Source organism: Lepidochelys kempii, chromosome 6, assembly GCF_965140265.1.
Source record: "Lepidochelys kempii isolate rLepKem1 chromosome 6, rLepKem1.hap2, whole genome shotgun sequence".
NCBI lineage: Eukaryota > Metazoa > Chordata > Testudines > Cheloniidae > Lepidochelys > Lepidochelys kempii.
In genome coordinates this window covers 45,376,018-45,392,831 of record NC_133261.1, presented here as the reverse complement: position 1 = coordinate 45,392,831, position 16,814 = coordinate 45,376,018, and the positions used below count along the sequence as shown (strand labels likewise).

Here is a 16,814-nt window from a genome sequence, read left to right as displayed (position 1 = left end):
GGACCTGCTCCATGATTTTTCCAGGGACTGAGGTGAGGCTGACTGGCCTGTAGTTCCCAGGATCTTCCTTCTTCCCTTTTTTAAAGATTGGCACTACATTAGCCTTTTTCCAGTCATCCGGGACTTCCCCGGTTCGCCACGAGTTTTCAAAGATAATGGCCAGTGGCTCTGCAATCACAGCCGCCAATTCCTTCAGCACTCTCGGATGCAACTCGTCCGGCCCCATGGACTTGTGCACGTCCAGCTTTTCTAAATAGTCCCTAACCGCCTCTATCTCCACAGAGGGCTGGCCATCTCTTCGGCATTTTGTGATGCCCAGCGCAGCAGTCTGGGAGCTGACCTTGTTAGTGAAAACAGAGGCAAAAAAAGCATTGAGTACATTAGCTTTTTCCACATCCTCTGTCACTAGGTTGCCTCCCTCATTCAGTAAGGGGCCCACACATTCCTTGGCTTTCTTCTTGTTGCCAACATACCTGAAGAAACCCTTCTTGTTACTCTTGACATCTCTGGCTAGCTGCAGCTCCAGGTGCGATTTGGCCCTCCTGATAACATTCCTACATGCCCGAGCAATATTTTTATACTCTTCCCTGGTCATATGTCCAACCTTCCACTTCTTGTAAGCTTCTTTTTTATGTTTAAGATCCGCTAGGATTTCACCATTAAGCCAAGTTGGTCGCCTGCCATATTTACTATTCTTTCGACTCATCGGGATGGTTTGTCCCTGTAACCTCAACAGGGATTCCTTGAAATACAGCCAGCTCTCCTGGACTCCTTTCCCCTTCAAGTTAGTCCCCCAGGGGATCCTGGCCATCCGTTCCCTGCGGGAGTCGAAGTCTGCTTTCCTGAAGTCCAGGGTCCGTATCCTGCTGCTTACCTTTGTTCCCTGCGTCAGGATCCTGAACTCAACCAACTCATGGTCACTGCCTCCCAGATTCCCATCCACTTTTGCTTCCCCCACTAATTCTACCCGGTTTGTGAGCAGCAGGTCAAGAAAAGCACCCCCCCTAGTTGGCTCCTCTAGCACTTGCGCCAGGAAATTGTCCCCTACGCTTTCCAAAAACTTCCTGGATTGTCTATGCACCGCTGTATTGCTCTCCCAGCAGATATCAGGAAAATTCAAGTCACCCATGAGAATCAGGGCATGCGATCTAGTAGCTTCCGTGAGCTGCCGGAAGAAAGCCTCATCCACCTCATCCCCCTGGTCCGGTGGTCTATAGCAGACTCCCACCACTACATCACTCTTGTTGCACACACTTCTAAACTTAATCCAGAGACACTCAGGTTTTTCTGCAGTTTCGTACCGGAGCTCTGAGCAGTCATACTGCTCCCTTACATACAGTGCTACTCCCCCACCTTTTCTGCCCTGCCTGTCCTTCCTGAACAGTTTATAACCATCCATGACAGTACTCCAGTCATATGAGTTATCCCACCAAGTCTCTGTTATTCCGATCACGTCATAGTTCCTTGACATCACCAGGACCTCCAGTTCTCCCTGCTTGTTTCCAAGGCTTTGTGCATTTGTATATAAGCACTTGAGATAACCTGTTGATCGCCCCTCATTGCCAGTATGAGGCAGGAGCCCTCCCCTCACAGACATTCCTGCCTGTGCTTCCTCCCGGTATCCCGCTTTCCCACTTACCTCAGGGCTTTGGTCTCACTGACCCAAGCCAGTGAAAATATTTTGTGTGCGTGTGTGTATCCGTATGTACATGTGTGTAAATTATATGTATAGTGAGAAAAGCAAACTTTAATAACTAAGACTACATTAAATATCACCTTTTAAAAATGTTTTAATGCAAACAAATCTACCCTTCTTAATTAAAAAGCCAGTGAAATTGACAACTTGGCATGGCAGGAAAGACTACACTATGATTACATAGTAATACAGGGAACATTTCATCTTTGGCTTGCTTAGATCACCAACGCAGTGAATTATGAGTACTGACATTGTAGTCACTACATGAGAGGTTGTTTCCTACCACTGATATTTTGGAATTGAAGTTTTTGATTTAAAAGATGTATTTTCATTTCAAGTCAGATGAAGGAGCCAAGAGGAGATGGGAATTCATTTACTTCCGAAAGCAATTTATTGGGCTTCCTCTATTATGCTAGATATTTAAACATAAAACACCCCCACCACACCTTTCCCTACCCAATCTTCCTGCTGCTTGTACCTGACAAGTCATAATTCTGTTTATGATGCAACATTGTTACATTGCTGGAGGAATGACAGCCATGTCAAAATTCAGCATTATCACTACAGGAACAAACAAGAGAAGAGAAACAGAGGTCTTTTAAAGCAGATTTTTGGGGACAGATTCTGTCATCTTATGTCCATGAGTCATTGGGACAACCTGGAATAAGGTACTATCCAACATGAGTAATGGTAGTGGAATGTGTCACTTTAACAGGACGAAAAGGAGGACTTGTGGCACCTTAGAAACTAACGAATTTATTTGAGCATGAGCTTTCGTGAGCTACAGCTACAGCTCTGATGAAACGTTTCAGGGTAGCAGTCGTGTTAGTCTGTATTCGCAAAAAGAAAAGGAGTACTTGTGGCACCTTAGAGACTAACACATTTATTTGAGCATAAGCTTTCGTGAGCTACAGCTCACTTCATCAGATGCATGCAGTGGAAAATACAGTGGGGAGATTTATATACACAGAGAACATGAAACAATGGGTGTTACCATACACACTGTAACAAGAGTGATCAGGTAAGGTGAGCTATTACCAGCAGATGTCAAGAATTATAACATTCAAAAACCAGTCTGAGAACACTTCAGTCTCTTTGGTCACTCTATTACAGACCTAAAAGTGGCAATTCTTCAACAAAAAAACTTCAAAAACAGACTCCAACGAGAGACTGCTGAATTGGAATTAATTTGCAAACTGGATACAATTAACTTAAGCTTGAATAAAGACTGGGAATGGATGTTTCATTACACAAAGTAAAACTATTTCCCCATGTTTATTCCCCCTCACTGTTCCTCACACGTTCTTGTCAACTGCTGGAAATGGCCCACCTTGATTATCACTACAAAAGGTTTTGACCTCCCACCCCCTGCTCTCCTGCTGGCAATAGCTCACCTTACCTGATCACTCTTGCTACAGTGTGTACGGTAACACCCATTGTTTCATGTTCTCTGTGTATATAAAATCTCCCCACTGTATTTTCCACTGCATGCATCCGATGAAGTGAGCTGTAGCTCACGAAAGCTTATGCTCAAATAAATGTGTTAGTCTCTAAGGTGCCACAAGTACTCCTTTTCCTTTTGCGAATTCAGACTAACACGGCTGCTACTATGAAACCTTTAAGAGGAAGTAAGCCAGGAAATAATGGCATTTTAAAAGTGATTTAAGTTTTAACACACACACCTTTGAATATTTTTTCACACTTCTCACTAACTTAATATGTAAAAATGTTATAAAGACGATAAGCAAAAATCCTTTATTAGCTACAGCACATTGCAATGCTTTCAGCTACTATAGAATAAAATAATTATTCACATATATATAGGGGAAGGCCACAGAAGGAGTCTATCACTGCTGGAAGAATAACGGGATTTCCTGTACTGCAGTTATGTAAAGTCATCAGTACAATGAACTTCTTTCTCTGATACTCTGATTGCTACTGGCTAAGATTTTTAAAGCCGACTCATGGATTTAGACCCCCAAATCCCATTAAAATGAATGGGAACTAAGTGTCCAAATCCTTTAGGCAGCTTTGAGAATCTCAGCCACAGTGTTTATAGAGTTGAAAGTTAGGATCTTGCGGGAAAAATGGAAATATGGTAGAACCAGAAACAAGCAGGAGCGAGGTTGCAGGGACTGACCTCCATATGCAGACAGCTCTTTTCCTGTAACTGAAGGACAAATGATAGAGTAGTCTGTTAACCCAACTTGAACATGCCTCTTGTCCCTCCACTTAGCACACCTGAACTCTTCCACTACAAATAACTCCATGCAAAACAGTGAAGCAGGAGCTTCTACTTAATGCTACTTTAAAAATATTCAAGTATTTGAGAAGAACTTTAACGTTCTGTTCAAAACGTTAAAGATGGCCAGTTTAATTTTCCTTTCAGGAAAATGATATTGGTCAATGCTGTCTGGGTTTTTTAGAACAGCAAAATCCCTTAAGCAAAATCTGGGTCTCTGGCTACTGAGCCAAGCCCTTCACTTCACTCCTATGTGGAATAATGGGGTAATACAACTTTGTAAAACATTATAAAGTCCTTGGATAAAAAGATTATTCTATTTTGCATACCTAAATGAGGCATATCAAGGTTCATTATATAATTTTAGCATGTCAGGGTTTCAACACAGTTAGGGGACCTGAGGAGAAATCCTCTGCTATGACTCCATCCTTGGAAGAGAGTTGGTAAAAGTTGCTTTAAATTTTGGACTGGCTGGGGGCTGGCATGGCCTTTGGCATAAATCAGAGTAGTACGGGGTTGCTCTAATTTACAGCAGCCTCCCAAGGACTCCCTACAATTTGTATTACAACCCAAAAATCAGCAAGTGCTATAGAGATACCCACTCTCCTGTCCCAACATGCCTCTGATGCTGTGGTTTGTGAGGTGGGCATGTAGGGCTGCCTACGGTGGCTCTGTGCAGGCCCCATACCAGGCAATTCTCCATTGGTTCCTGATAGCCACTGTAAGCTGCTGGAGCTGTGTATATGGGTCAGAGTGGAAGAGAGACTCTCCTTCGGTTTCCATCTTTGGCACCTCCACTGACTCCTTTTGTGACCCTGAGCAAGTCTAACTTCTCCACATCCATTTCTAATCTCAGATGGGAACAAGGTCACTTTTCTACCTGTGTAAGCTACGGATGCCAAACATTGTAAGTGACAAGCATATACTGTTAATATTTGGCAGTAAGTCAAAAAGCAATTCATTAATTGGGCTCCACATTTGACAGGTTCCTAACACCAGGTATAATTTCGATAAGAAAAAACAAATTGGTACATTTTGTCTTGGTAATTTACTTGAGAGCCATGTTTTTGCTCAAAGACATCATTGCATCTTGCAATGTGAAAACACATCATTGTAGATAAAGCATTCTGAGGTGTTTCCATTCATTGTAACCCTTCATTTTGGTAAACTGCACTCTTTATAAACAATGACCATATTCTAGCTTTCTTCAGGAAAACACACTTGGGAAAATAGCCAATATCAACAGAAAATATAGAGTTGCCACTGTGTATTCAGAACCACACTGGCTACTGTCCAGCTATCACGCAAACATTAAGAATTGTAAAGCTTCTGTAATTATTTTATTTATTTTCAACCAGGTACATTTACGGGAATCATGAACACATACAACATGGCAACTATCTATGCAGCCTGCATCTTCGTGCAATAAAACAAAAGCTATACAGCTATGCAGGAACCGCAAACCAAATGGTTATCAGGATATTCTGAAATGTTAAGGAAAGAATAAGTTGTGTCTTCACCAAGAAAAAAATCTCCCTTAAAGCTTCCTTCACAGCAAGTTGTGGGCCTGCCAAGAGACAACCCATTAATTGATGTTTGAACGTGTAGTTTTTGAATGGAGATTATATAAATAAATAAAAGTCAGCAGCAATTTTCTAGCATGCATCATGAAAACAGCTAGCTGTTTTATACAAAGATCATCCCAGCTGAGTGGCCAGAGATTTTTTTTTAGGGCAAATTCCTATGTCAAAGGTCATCTTATTAATACAGAAGCACACTCATATCAATGTCTTTATATTTTCTGACATGGAAATTATGTGCCCAATCCTGCCCACTGTGAACTCTGTGACTTGAGGGTTTGCAGGATCAATCCCTAATTTATTGTTGTTCGATTATAAATGGAAACTTTAGTATCCACGAAAGAGATAGTATATTCTAAGGCCCAGCACAATTTGCCTTACATGTTTTTTCCACGTACACATCTACCAATGCACCTGTCTCAAACTAAAACATCACCACAGTGTTGATATCAAGTGGCTGCCAACTGTAACAAGTTGTGGTGTTTGTATTGTGGTGTTTGTGTGGAGTGAAAGAGAAATCTAACTTGAATCCATCTCTCTAGAGAAAAAAATAGTCTGAAAAGCGACTGCTAACATGTCATTGTGGGGTTCCAACATTTATGCTCAATGACATCCAGACGCTTAATACATTTTCTAACTGATAGTCTTGTAAACTCAACTTGGGATCTGAAAAGGGGGAAAAATAGGGTTTTTTTTTTTTTGTTAGTGTCCTCCTCTTCAAACTCTTCAACATTCACATCACCTGTAACTCATCCATCCCCAATACAGCTGCTAGGGTGACTTTCACTTCATTCATTTAATTTTAATAAACACATTATAAAGAATGGCTCTGCATTAATTTGTTCATTCACTGCTGTTGCCTTGGGTTTTTCTTCTTTCCTTTTAATCACAAATTGTTATCAAAACCATCAACTGCTGGGTTAAATAATCTAAGGCTTAATCAGAGGACTGTTTAATCAGAAATGCTGTATGTACTTGAAAACAAAAGCATATTCAGTACAGATCAAAAGTATAGATTCCAGACTGTGAGACTATTAATGGATATAATCTTTTCTGCAACACCAGCAGAATATTGATAACAAGAAAAAAGAACTTTCTACTCGATAAGGAGCACATCACAACAATGAAGCATTATTTGAAGTGTTTTCTTCTTAGCATGAGACATCCCTAGACACCAGCGTGTAGTCCTTTTAAATTCAGGCAGATAACATACACTGGAGTATAATCTCTCCAGAGATATGTACAGTAGTTCCCCATGAAAATTAAAGTGGTTCACTTGCGTGTATCAAGAAAAGGCTGCATAACTGATGGGGATTGGGGATAGCACGTATCAGCCCTACTCTTGGATCCACAGAGGCTGGATGGTCTATAGACTGACTCACCACCAGCTGTTGAGAAATGCCTATGTTGTATTCTGCTGTGCTCAAGCTCTGCCCACAACCCCAACCACCTTTGTGTGTGTAGCATCCAAGAAGCAGCAGAACAGCAGGGGGAGGCTGCATAAGTCAATGCCACACACTTGCACGCTGTAACCCACTGCTCCACAGCAGCGCATGCTGTAGCCAATCCTTAGACTGTCTGGGGCAGTTTCTTTTGGTTTCCAGAGAAGGGGAGAAAAGGCAGGGGCATAGCAGAGCACAGCCCACAGGATCACAACTATGAGACTGCAGTGCCCAAGATCCCTGCTTATGGAGTGGGGAAGCAGCTGTGCAAAACTTGTAACTGGTGCTCCATGACCAACTGCAGAGTTGGAGGGGAGAGGACCTTTGTGCAGAAACCAGGATTTTGGCATGCGAAGAACAGAAAGTAGATAGGGAGAGGGCAGAAAAACATTCACCTTGTTCAGAGGTGCAACTGACCATCAAGATCTGATCAAAATGCCCTGCAAGAGGAGCCAAACCACCAAAAGCCACAAGATAATAAAAGCCCCTGTACGATACTTTGTGGGTGGCTGGAAATAATGGTGGTGATTTCCTTAGCAGCCTACAGGATTTAAATGAATTCCATTAAAATGAATGCTATAAAAATCTCAACCAATCAGCAAACGCGTCCTCCCAACCATGAAAGACTCGCAAACTTCTGCACAATTCTTTAAGTTGCTTAATACCTTAGGACATGCTGGACCATCCAATGTGGACCTTCCATATCTGCACTGTATTTACATTCTTTCTTATGGACGGATTTATGAAATTATTCTTTTCAGAGATAACATTGCGAAATTCCTTTCTATGTTTGATTGAAATTTCTGCTCCACTTCAAATTAACATATTAAGCCCACAAGCATTATTTTACATAAATCATTGCATTTCAATGTATTCTAGAATGCAGCAAATATGTATATAGGGTTGTGGAGGCAGGGGCAGAAGTGGAAGAGAGATCAACAGAGAGAGGGAAGAGGAATAATAAAAAAAAAACTTACAGGGATTGTAAACCACTAAGTCCTCTAATGGCCTCATTAGGTACAGTCTTCAGCTGATTGTTCTGTAGGGTTCTGTAGAAAAATCTTTGTTAGTGAAAGATTTTCACAATAATCTTTAAAGTATCTTCTATTTGACATAAGAGATCATATTCCTCGTTAGTGGACTTTTTGCACAAGAAAACGCATTTTGGAATTAAGACAAAATACTCAACGACAATTTTAAAATAATCGTGAAAATGTCTTGCTTCAGCTACTTACACAATCACTCCATTAATTAAACAATCTACATCAATGGGCCAGATTTCTTGAATATAATGGGCCAAAATCATCTCTGATATAAACTGTTGCAATTCCCCTTGACTTCATTGGGAGCTGCAACAATTTACATTGGAGCTCAATTTGCTCCAATAAATGGCATTTTATTATTTACCAGTGCTTGCATTTTCATGGTTGTTTCTACTGATTCCTCTATTTCTAGAAAAATGGCACCAAAGTATAATTTATTTTAATAATTGCATTTGCATAGTGTGCTGATTATAAAGCATTTCTGGGCACACAGAAATGTTAGTGAATAATGTCAGCAAAAAAATACAAAATGGTAGAGAGTCTGCAACGAACTATTCAGGAATCCAGCCTGTTCTCTTCACCATTCTCTATAGCCTCACCCACACTTACCTTTGCCCCTCCATTTTGTTCTATAATGGAACCATACTGTGGGATGTACATTGTTGATTTTATAGAGAGATTTCTAAAGAAAGGTAGTGACAGGCTACATTAAGTTATATCAATTCTATAAGTTACCTTATAAGACAACTTTTTGGTCGCGGTGAAGAATATTTTTTATCAACAGCATTTTAATGGTTGATCTGTTTGCTGTTATGAAACGGGTCAATAGATGGTTTGTGTAAGTGTAACTATGCAAGTACATTAACAGTCAACTAATATACTTAGGTTTAAATTTTGTAAGAATTGACAAAAATGTTGGATGCCCAGCTTCAGATCATAGGCACTGACTCAGTGGGTGCTCTGGGGCTAGAGCACCCACAGGGAAAAAATGGAGGGTGCAGAGCACCCCCGGTAGGCTCCCCTGCTCCTCCACCAATCAGCGCCTCCCCCTCCCTCCCTCTCCACGCCTCCCACGATTAGCTCTTTCGCAGCATGCAGGAGGTGCTGGGTGGGAGGGGCATGACACACTCAGGGGACGGGGTGGAACAGAGCAGGAAGAGGAGGGGCAAGGCCTTGTGGAAAGGGGTGGAGTGGGGGCGGGGCCTGGGACAGAGCCAGGGATCAAGCACCCCCTGGCACATTGGAAAGTGCTGGCACCTGTACTTCAGATACCTTATAGGGGCTGATTTTGAGTACCTTCCCTGCATTTACCTTACAAAACCGCCTGTAGCACTGTTGCAGATGAGGAGTTTCTCAGTCCTCCCCTCTTACTCCTGGGCCTATGCTTCTTTCCTCACTGAAGATTTCCCTTTCTTCCCCTCAGGGGCCTTTCTCTCATCCTCTTTGTATCCCTGCTCTATTGGGCCAGTCTTCGTTTAAACGCACCCCTGTTACCCAAGCGCTAAAACTTCAGGACAGAGATTGGTTTCATTTTTAAAATCTGGTTTGTAACAGGAAGCTAGTTTCAGCCTTAACTGTAGAGCAGCAGCTGTAGTGGATATTCTCATTTGCTGGGGACAAATAGGGCACAGCAACAGTGGCACTGCCTCGCTTAGAAATCCCTCTACTGGTCAATTTCAGTTATAGGAGTTACTGGCAGTGTTATATATTTTCTAAGGGAGTTGGAATGGCACCCCAAAACTATTTAGGCTCTCATACTACATACATTACAGTAGCATCTGAACTCCTGACGGGATAGAAGGAGAAAAGCCTAGGTGGCTTCCTCTGAACCCTCTTGGGTCCATTGTTTCTCTCTCTTTTGGATAGCCAGAGAGGAAGGAGAAAAAGAGACACACCCTGTGGTCTAACAGTTAGTATTTTTCTACCACAAGACATATCTGGGAGTCAAACATTATTACTCCAATAAAATGTAATAATTACAGTTTAATCCAGGTGACAACTGTTTTTATTATTGAATGCACATCGTCTTCAAGGTTAGCACTCCCAAGGGATTATGGAAAAAATAACAAAGCAGCAAAGATTTTCATGTTAGTGTACTGTCTGAACAAAAAATTCTGTTTCTGTCCAGCCTATCAGTAAACATGCTGACTGTGCAAGAAGAAAGTACACAGCAAGCTGTGAAGCTCTAAAATTTGATTACTTACAGCACTTTGAGTTCTTTCAACCCAGACAAGGCCTTCGTATGGATAAAAGAAAGGTCATTGCCAGCCAGTCGTCTGGAAAAAAATTGTAATAATAATTCAGACTCTGAAAATACACTATATTTTACTGTCTAATACTGTCTAATAGATGAAACCATCAATGCATCAAAACTTGCATCAGATTATACCATATCTGCGATCCTCACATTTACCACCATTCACTCACAATTACACATTTTCAGTAAAGCATAATGCATTAAAATCACTTATCTGGAGCCAAATTTGTGATCAACCCATGTAATCATATACTTTCCTCTTACTTTTACTATAGTTATCGGATTAATGCAATACATGAAGAAGCAGCTCTCAGAAAGTAGAGAGCGCTCACACAGACTCTTTCCAACTTGAGGTTTTCCTTTATGATAATTTAAGAATATGTTTATATTCCCACCCAGCCACCCTAGCTCAAAAAATCAATAAAGTCTGGTATCACCCCAAGAACATAATCCTGTAAAAAAATCAGAAGGCTTCCTCATTCTTCAGCCCCTTATTTATAGCAATTAAAGGAGAGACTGAAAATGTAAAACTAACACACCAATGGATGAGTTAAGATTCTTCTTATGAACCTGGGTTTGAAAAATGAGTTAACTGCTATCAATATGTTCCTGAGGCTTCCAGCATAGTTTAGGTGAAAAGAATACTCAGTTATCCACGTTTTTAATCTAGCCACCAGCTTCTAAAGAAACTATGCAGTCAAGCAGCAAGAGTTAGTTGCTAGACAGAAGGATGTGGAAAAAGGTGTGTGCTGAACATCTTAAAATTCAGATGATGTTCACTACTAGATTCGGGGCGACAGCCTGGGTCCACTGAAGTCAATCACAAAGCTCTCATTGATTTCAATGGGGCCAAGTCTCTCCTAGATACTAATGCAATCCACCTTAACAAACTAACATTAATCATCACTATAATAAGTATAGAAGTTTCTTCAGAACACAGGGTGAAAAAAACACTCAAGCAACAGAATTTCAGCTACTTATTTTTCCCCTTGTATTTTCTTCAAACCTTTTGCCAACTTCCAGATGGGTACTTGCTGCGTGGTCTAACTTTGCTGAGCTCCTAATATTTGCGACACTAGATATTTTATTAAGGTAAAAGATAAAATGCAGGCCACCTGGTAATCCCTAGCTGCCAAAGAATGAGAACATTACAACAAAGGATCATGTCAGCCAAAATATTAGCTTCCTTATTTGCTTTATTATCTAAATTGAGATCTGAAGACATCAGTGTAGATTATACAATGGAAACATACAATGGGATCATTTATACAAAACAATAATTGTTTCTGACTTTTTCTTTGTAAAAAAAAAAAAAAAAAGTTAAGAGCAGATTACAAATGATCATCTCTGTTCCAGAGAATTGTAAATTGATCCAGCATCAAGGGGAAAACACTAGCATATTGTTTCTAAAGGGGAGATTACAGTAATAGCAACAAACCCATCAACCTGATTAATAGGTAGCAGGTTTAAAAATAACAAAAGGAAGTACTTCTTCACATAATGCTCAGTAAAACCTATAGAACTCATTGTCATGGGATGTGGTGAAGGCCAAAAGTATAACTGAGTTTCAAAAAGAATTAGATAAATTCATGGAGGATAGGTCCATCCATAGCTGCTCATCAAGATGGTCAGGAATGCAATCCCATACTCTGGCTATCCCTAACTCTCCAACTGCTAGAAGTTGGGACTGGACAACAGGGGATGGATCACTTGAAATTGCCGTGTTCTGTTCACTCTTTCTGAAGCATCTGGCATTGTCAGAGACTGTATAGTGGGCTAGGTGGACTACTGGTCTGATCCAATGTGGCCGTTCTTATGTTTCTTCACTCCAGTCTTAGAGTGGTAAAAAGGTAGCAAAATTACTATTTTGTTCATCTCATCTTTGTAATCTCTCACTGTGTGTAACAGATCATCCTAGACATTAATTCTGTCTGCTATGGAAATCTGCCTATGATTGAATGCATGCCATAATAAACTGCTGCATATTAATTAGCTTCCAGTCCACCTGACAACAATAATATTTTTGTATATAAACAAATGGAGGAGTGACTGTCCTTCGTGAACAGGAAGGCGATGGTGTAACAAGTGTTATCCGTGTCCATGTACTAGCAAGCCAAAGAAAAAGGGAGTTTATAATTTTTGTGAATTTGTTCCACAAATGTCACTTGGGACTCTGGTGGCATGAATAAACCCCCCAGGTCTAAGGTTTGACAACATGGTTTACGTAGTCATGGTCAGAATCCATCAGAAGAATTGCAGCTGTAGACCCTGATACTCCAAAGATGGAAGCAAGAGTGTAAAAAGCATGCAAGAAAAGAAGTCTTACTGAAATAAATGGAACTATTCAAGTCACAAAGACTTAGCAGGATTGGAATTTTAATATGCATAGTTCAGGCACACTACTTTTTTTTAAAATTACAGTAGCACCTAAAAGCCCCAATCAAGGCCATGGCCCCATTGTGCTAATTGCTGTACCTGTTTTCCAGATTCAAAAAAACCTTACTCTTTCCCACACTCTCAAATACAACAAACTGCAGAGGTACAAGTATGCAGTGTTGCCAACTCTGTATTATTGGTAGCATTACTCTAGCACCTAGAAACCCTAGTCACGGACCAGGACCCCATTGTGTCAGGCACTGTGCAAACATGGAACAAAAAGATGGTCCCTGCCCCCAAACTGCTTACAATGCAAGTATAAGACAAGAGAAAACTCTTGTAATTTTATGGCAAGTCACATTGTCACCTTGTGTTGTTCTTAAAGCCCTGTTTCCTGGAGACAGGTAAATACACAAGACACTCAGCTTTTTTTGTTTGTTTGTTTTTGTTAAAATCAGTTTCTAGCCCTCCGGTTACAGAGAAAAACTGAGGACGTGCCCCAAGTGCAGTCTAAAGGCTTTGACACCAGAAGGCCAAAAAACCTAGAAGATCTAATACTGATCAATAAATTTTTTTAAATCTCATGATTTTTTATTTTTTAGAATTCAAACAACTGAAAAACTTGCATGGCAATGAAAAACAAATAAGTTCAATGCTATGTTTCCCAGCCAGTTGCTGTAAATGGTTTGTATTAAATTTAGATTTTACATTTTTTTTCTTGAAAAAGCATGCAGGTCTTTCTTTTTAATGATTTCCTAAAAAATGCACTGAGAACTAATATGTATAAAATGTGTTGGCTCCCTGCAAAGTGTATGAGCACTTATGAACCTGCATTTTGCCAGTTAGCTCCAAAACACAGCTATTTATTAAAAGAAAATGCAAACTGATTTTTAAAAATCAAAACAGAAACTCTTACACAAACAGAAACAAACTGAACATATAGCCCCAAGTTATATCAGCTGACAGTTATTGATATTGATAATCTAGCATTTATTTAAAAAAAACCACCATTCCCCACAAATTTATGAACAGCAGCAGTTGCTTTGGGATTTGGTCAAACATCTGCTACAATATTTTTTATTAAAAAAAAAAAAAAAAGTTGAACACCAATACCATCCACTGTCACGGAAGCAACATATTGTGCACTAGAAACAAGATGCAATGAAGCAAAAGCAAGGCTTGCGTGACTTTAAATAGGAATACTTAGTCTACCTTAAGGCAACTCCTGTTTATTCAGCCTGTTGCAACCAACCAACAGAAAAACTGCAATCCATTACATTTCCGTTTAGCTTAAGTCTGGCAACTTTCCAGGAGACAGGATGCAACTGGCCAAGTGTGCAAAGGCTGTACGAATCAGTTTTCCAAATATACATTTATCATGCGTGTACTAGCCTTGGGGACCATGGCTTCTCATCAGGAGGTTCCAACTATGGTTACCCAGTTGGCTAAGACTAAAATATTATGCACCATTTTAACAAACTTTCTTCTGCTGAAGCGATCAGGATGGGGATATTTTTCTTCATAGAATAAGGTTTCGTTCAAAACCAGCCAAAGAGAAATGGGGGGGGGGGTCCCACATCTTCACTTGTTTTGCATATGTGCTGTAACTGAAAAGCCCGAAGTCAGATTCTCAACGTTATTCTTAACACATGTTAGAGAAGGAATGAATGGAAGATCAACAGATTGTTTGAGCCATGCCCAGGATTTTTGGTGGAAGATTACAAACTAAATTAAAAACACACACAAACAGGCTCAATTTACACTTTTAACTTCTATTGGCATAGCTATGTTGTGTCAGAGTGTTGACTGGTTGTAGGAAGGCCGGAGACCAGTCAAGAGATTCATCTCCCTACCCGTATCTATCATCGGGGTTTAAGATCGCACAAAATAAAAACCAACAAGGCAGGGCAGGAGTAAAACACAGGTACGTTTATTAGACCAACAACAGTTAAACAAGTAAACGGGGTATACTTTAAAGGACTCCCAACACAGGTTAGTAAGGTAAATAGGTAAAGGTGGCACTACAACTATACTGACTGTGACCAAAAAGGGTTTTCTCCCTCCCTAAGACAGGTCCCAAGTGAGGGGTATGGAAGACTTAAAAGGACCCTACCATTTCTCGCAACTTGCGTCTGGAGCCTCATGACACAAATCAGGTCTGGAACCAATCAGGTTGCTCAATATGGTGAAGAGTGGACCTCAGGCAAGAGGCAGGCGATAACTCTGCTTGATGCTGGTGATTCTTCTTTCTCCCTCCCTGCGTCATCGCAGGTGCAAGTAAGATCCCGATGAGAGAGTGGCCCCTAGCAGCTCACCCTTGCGTGCAAGTGTGTTAAACCCTCTCACCACCCTAAGGCGCCGTGCTCTGGCTTACGCACCCAAGTAGTCCACACTGCTGTGGTCCAGCACTCAGCCACTCAGATGGGCAGCCCCGTCCTTCTGGCGTGCTAGCCCCTATATGCCCTGCTGTTCCCGGGCAGATGACATGTCACATGGCTACTTGGTTTCCCACCTTTTCGGTAGAAAGGGTGGGAAACTATACCTGAAGTGGGGGAAGAAGGGCAGCCAAGATGGATTCCTAGTTGTTGTTGCCAGAAATTCAAGATGGGCATATGGGTATTAATGCCAAAACAGAAATTTCCCCCCGACAGTGGGTATGAAAAAAACCACATGAACAGCGGACGTAGCTATAGCAACAAAAACCCCAGTGTAGACTCAGCTACGCCGACAGAAGAGTGGCATAGGTAACATTGTTCGTAGAGGTGGTATTCCTAAGCAGGCAGAAAAACAGTTTTTGTTGGTTTATGCTGCATCTACACTAGAGGGCTATGCTAGCATAGCTGTGTCAGCTCAGGCTCTGTAGCGTAGTCATGGCCTAGCTACCATCTATTTGCATGTCAGTTTGTCTCTGGAAGGAAAAATCAGAGCTTTACCAAGGGAGAGATGTCTCAAAACTAGGGAGGTAGTGTTGCCAGACCAGTCCAGAGCATTGCTCCTGGATGTTGGAAGCAAGTGGAAAAGGAAAAGGACCTAGGGGTGACAGTGGACGAGAAGCTGGATATGAGCCAGCAGTGTGCCCTTGTTGCCAAGAAGGCCAATGGCATTTTGGGATGTATAAGTAGGGGCATTGCCAGCAGATCGAGGGACGTGATCGTCCCCCTCTATTCGACATTGGTGAGGCCTCATCTAGAGTACTGTGTCCAGTTTTGGGCCCCACACTACCAGACGGATGTGGATAAATTGGAGAGAGTCCAGCGAAGGGCAACAAAAATGATTAGGGGTCTGGAACACATGAGTTATGAGGAGAGGCTGAAGGAATTAGGATTGTTTAGTCTGCAGAAGAGAAGAATGAGGGGGTTTTGATAGCTGCTTTCAACTACCTGAGAGGTAGTTCCAGAGAGGATGGTTCTAGACTATTCTCAGTGGTGGAAGAGGACAGGACAAGGAGTAATGGTCTCAAGTTGCAGTGGGGGAGGTTTAGGTTGGATATTAGGAAAAACTTTTTCACTAGGAGGGTGGTGAAACACTGGAATGCGTTGCCTAGGGAGGTGGTGGAATCTCCTTCCTTAGAAGTTTTTAAGGTCAGGCTTGACAAAGCCCTGGCTGGGATGATTTAATTGGGTATGGGTCCTGCTTTTGAGCAGGGGGTTGGACTAGATGACCTCCTGAGGTCCCTTCCAACCCTGATATTCTATGATTCTAAGTGGGTGATGTTGGGGGCTGTGGTCGGTGGGATGTATGTCAGGACTGCTGGGATGGGGAGGGGGCAGGAATCTTCAGCATAAGTGGGAGTTGGTAGAAAACCACTATAAACCTGCTCTGATCAGCTAGTTAAATTAGCTTTATGGAGTGGCCCAAAAATAGCTGAAGCATACCAGTTAATCCTGCCCTTATTTGAAGTTTGTGGAGACTATTTACGTTGCAAAAACAATATTTTACATGCACCGTTAATGGGCTTTTTGACTAACTATATGTGTACTTCAGATGTGCCTTGCTCAGGGGCGGCTCTACCAATTCTGCCGCCCCAAGCAGTAGCCACCGAATTGCCGCTGCGGGACACGGACTGCCTCCCCATTCTAAATTCCGCCCAGAAACCCTGCTTGCAAAGCTGGTGCCTGGAGCCGGCCCTGGCCTTGCTACAAAGTCTGGCACATAAAAGCTGGGTTATGACTGTTTTA

The 16,814-nt window shown here is 41.5% G+C and overlaps 1 protein-coding gene across 2 annotated transcripts in view; it reads right to left on the bottom strand.

Moving 5' to 3' along the window:
• The window catches only part of LGR4 (leucine rich repeat containing G protein-coupled receptor 4), a 125,547-nt gene that overhangs the window by 33,931 nt on the left and 74,802 nt on the right, over nt 1-16,814 (bottom strand). For both annotated transcript variants that reach the window (XM_073347792.1, XM_073347793.1), the window contains exons 3-4: nt 10,208-10,279; nt 7,938-8,009 (exon numbers count right to left, since the gene is read on the bottom strand). In XM_073347792.1, coding sequence (XP_073203893.1) covers nt 7,938-8,009; nt 10,208-10,279 — 144 coding nt within the window. The remainder of the gene's footprint in view (nt 1-7,937; nt 8,010-10,207; nt 10,280-16,814) is intronic.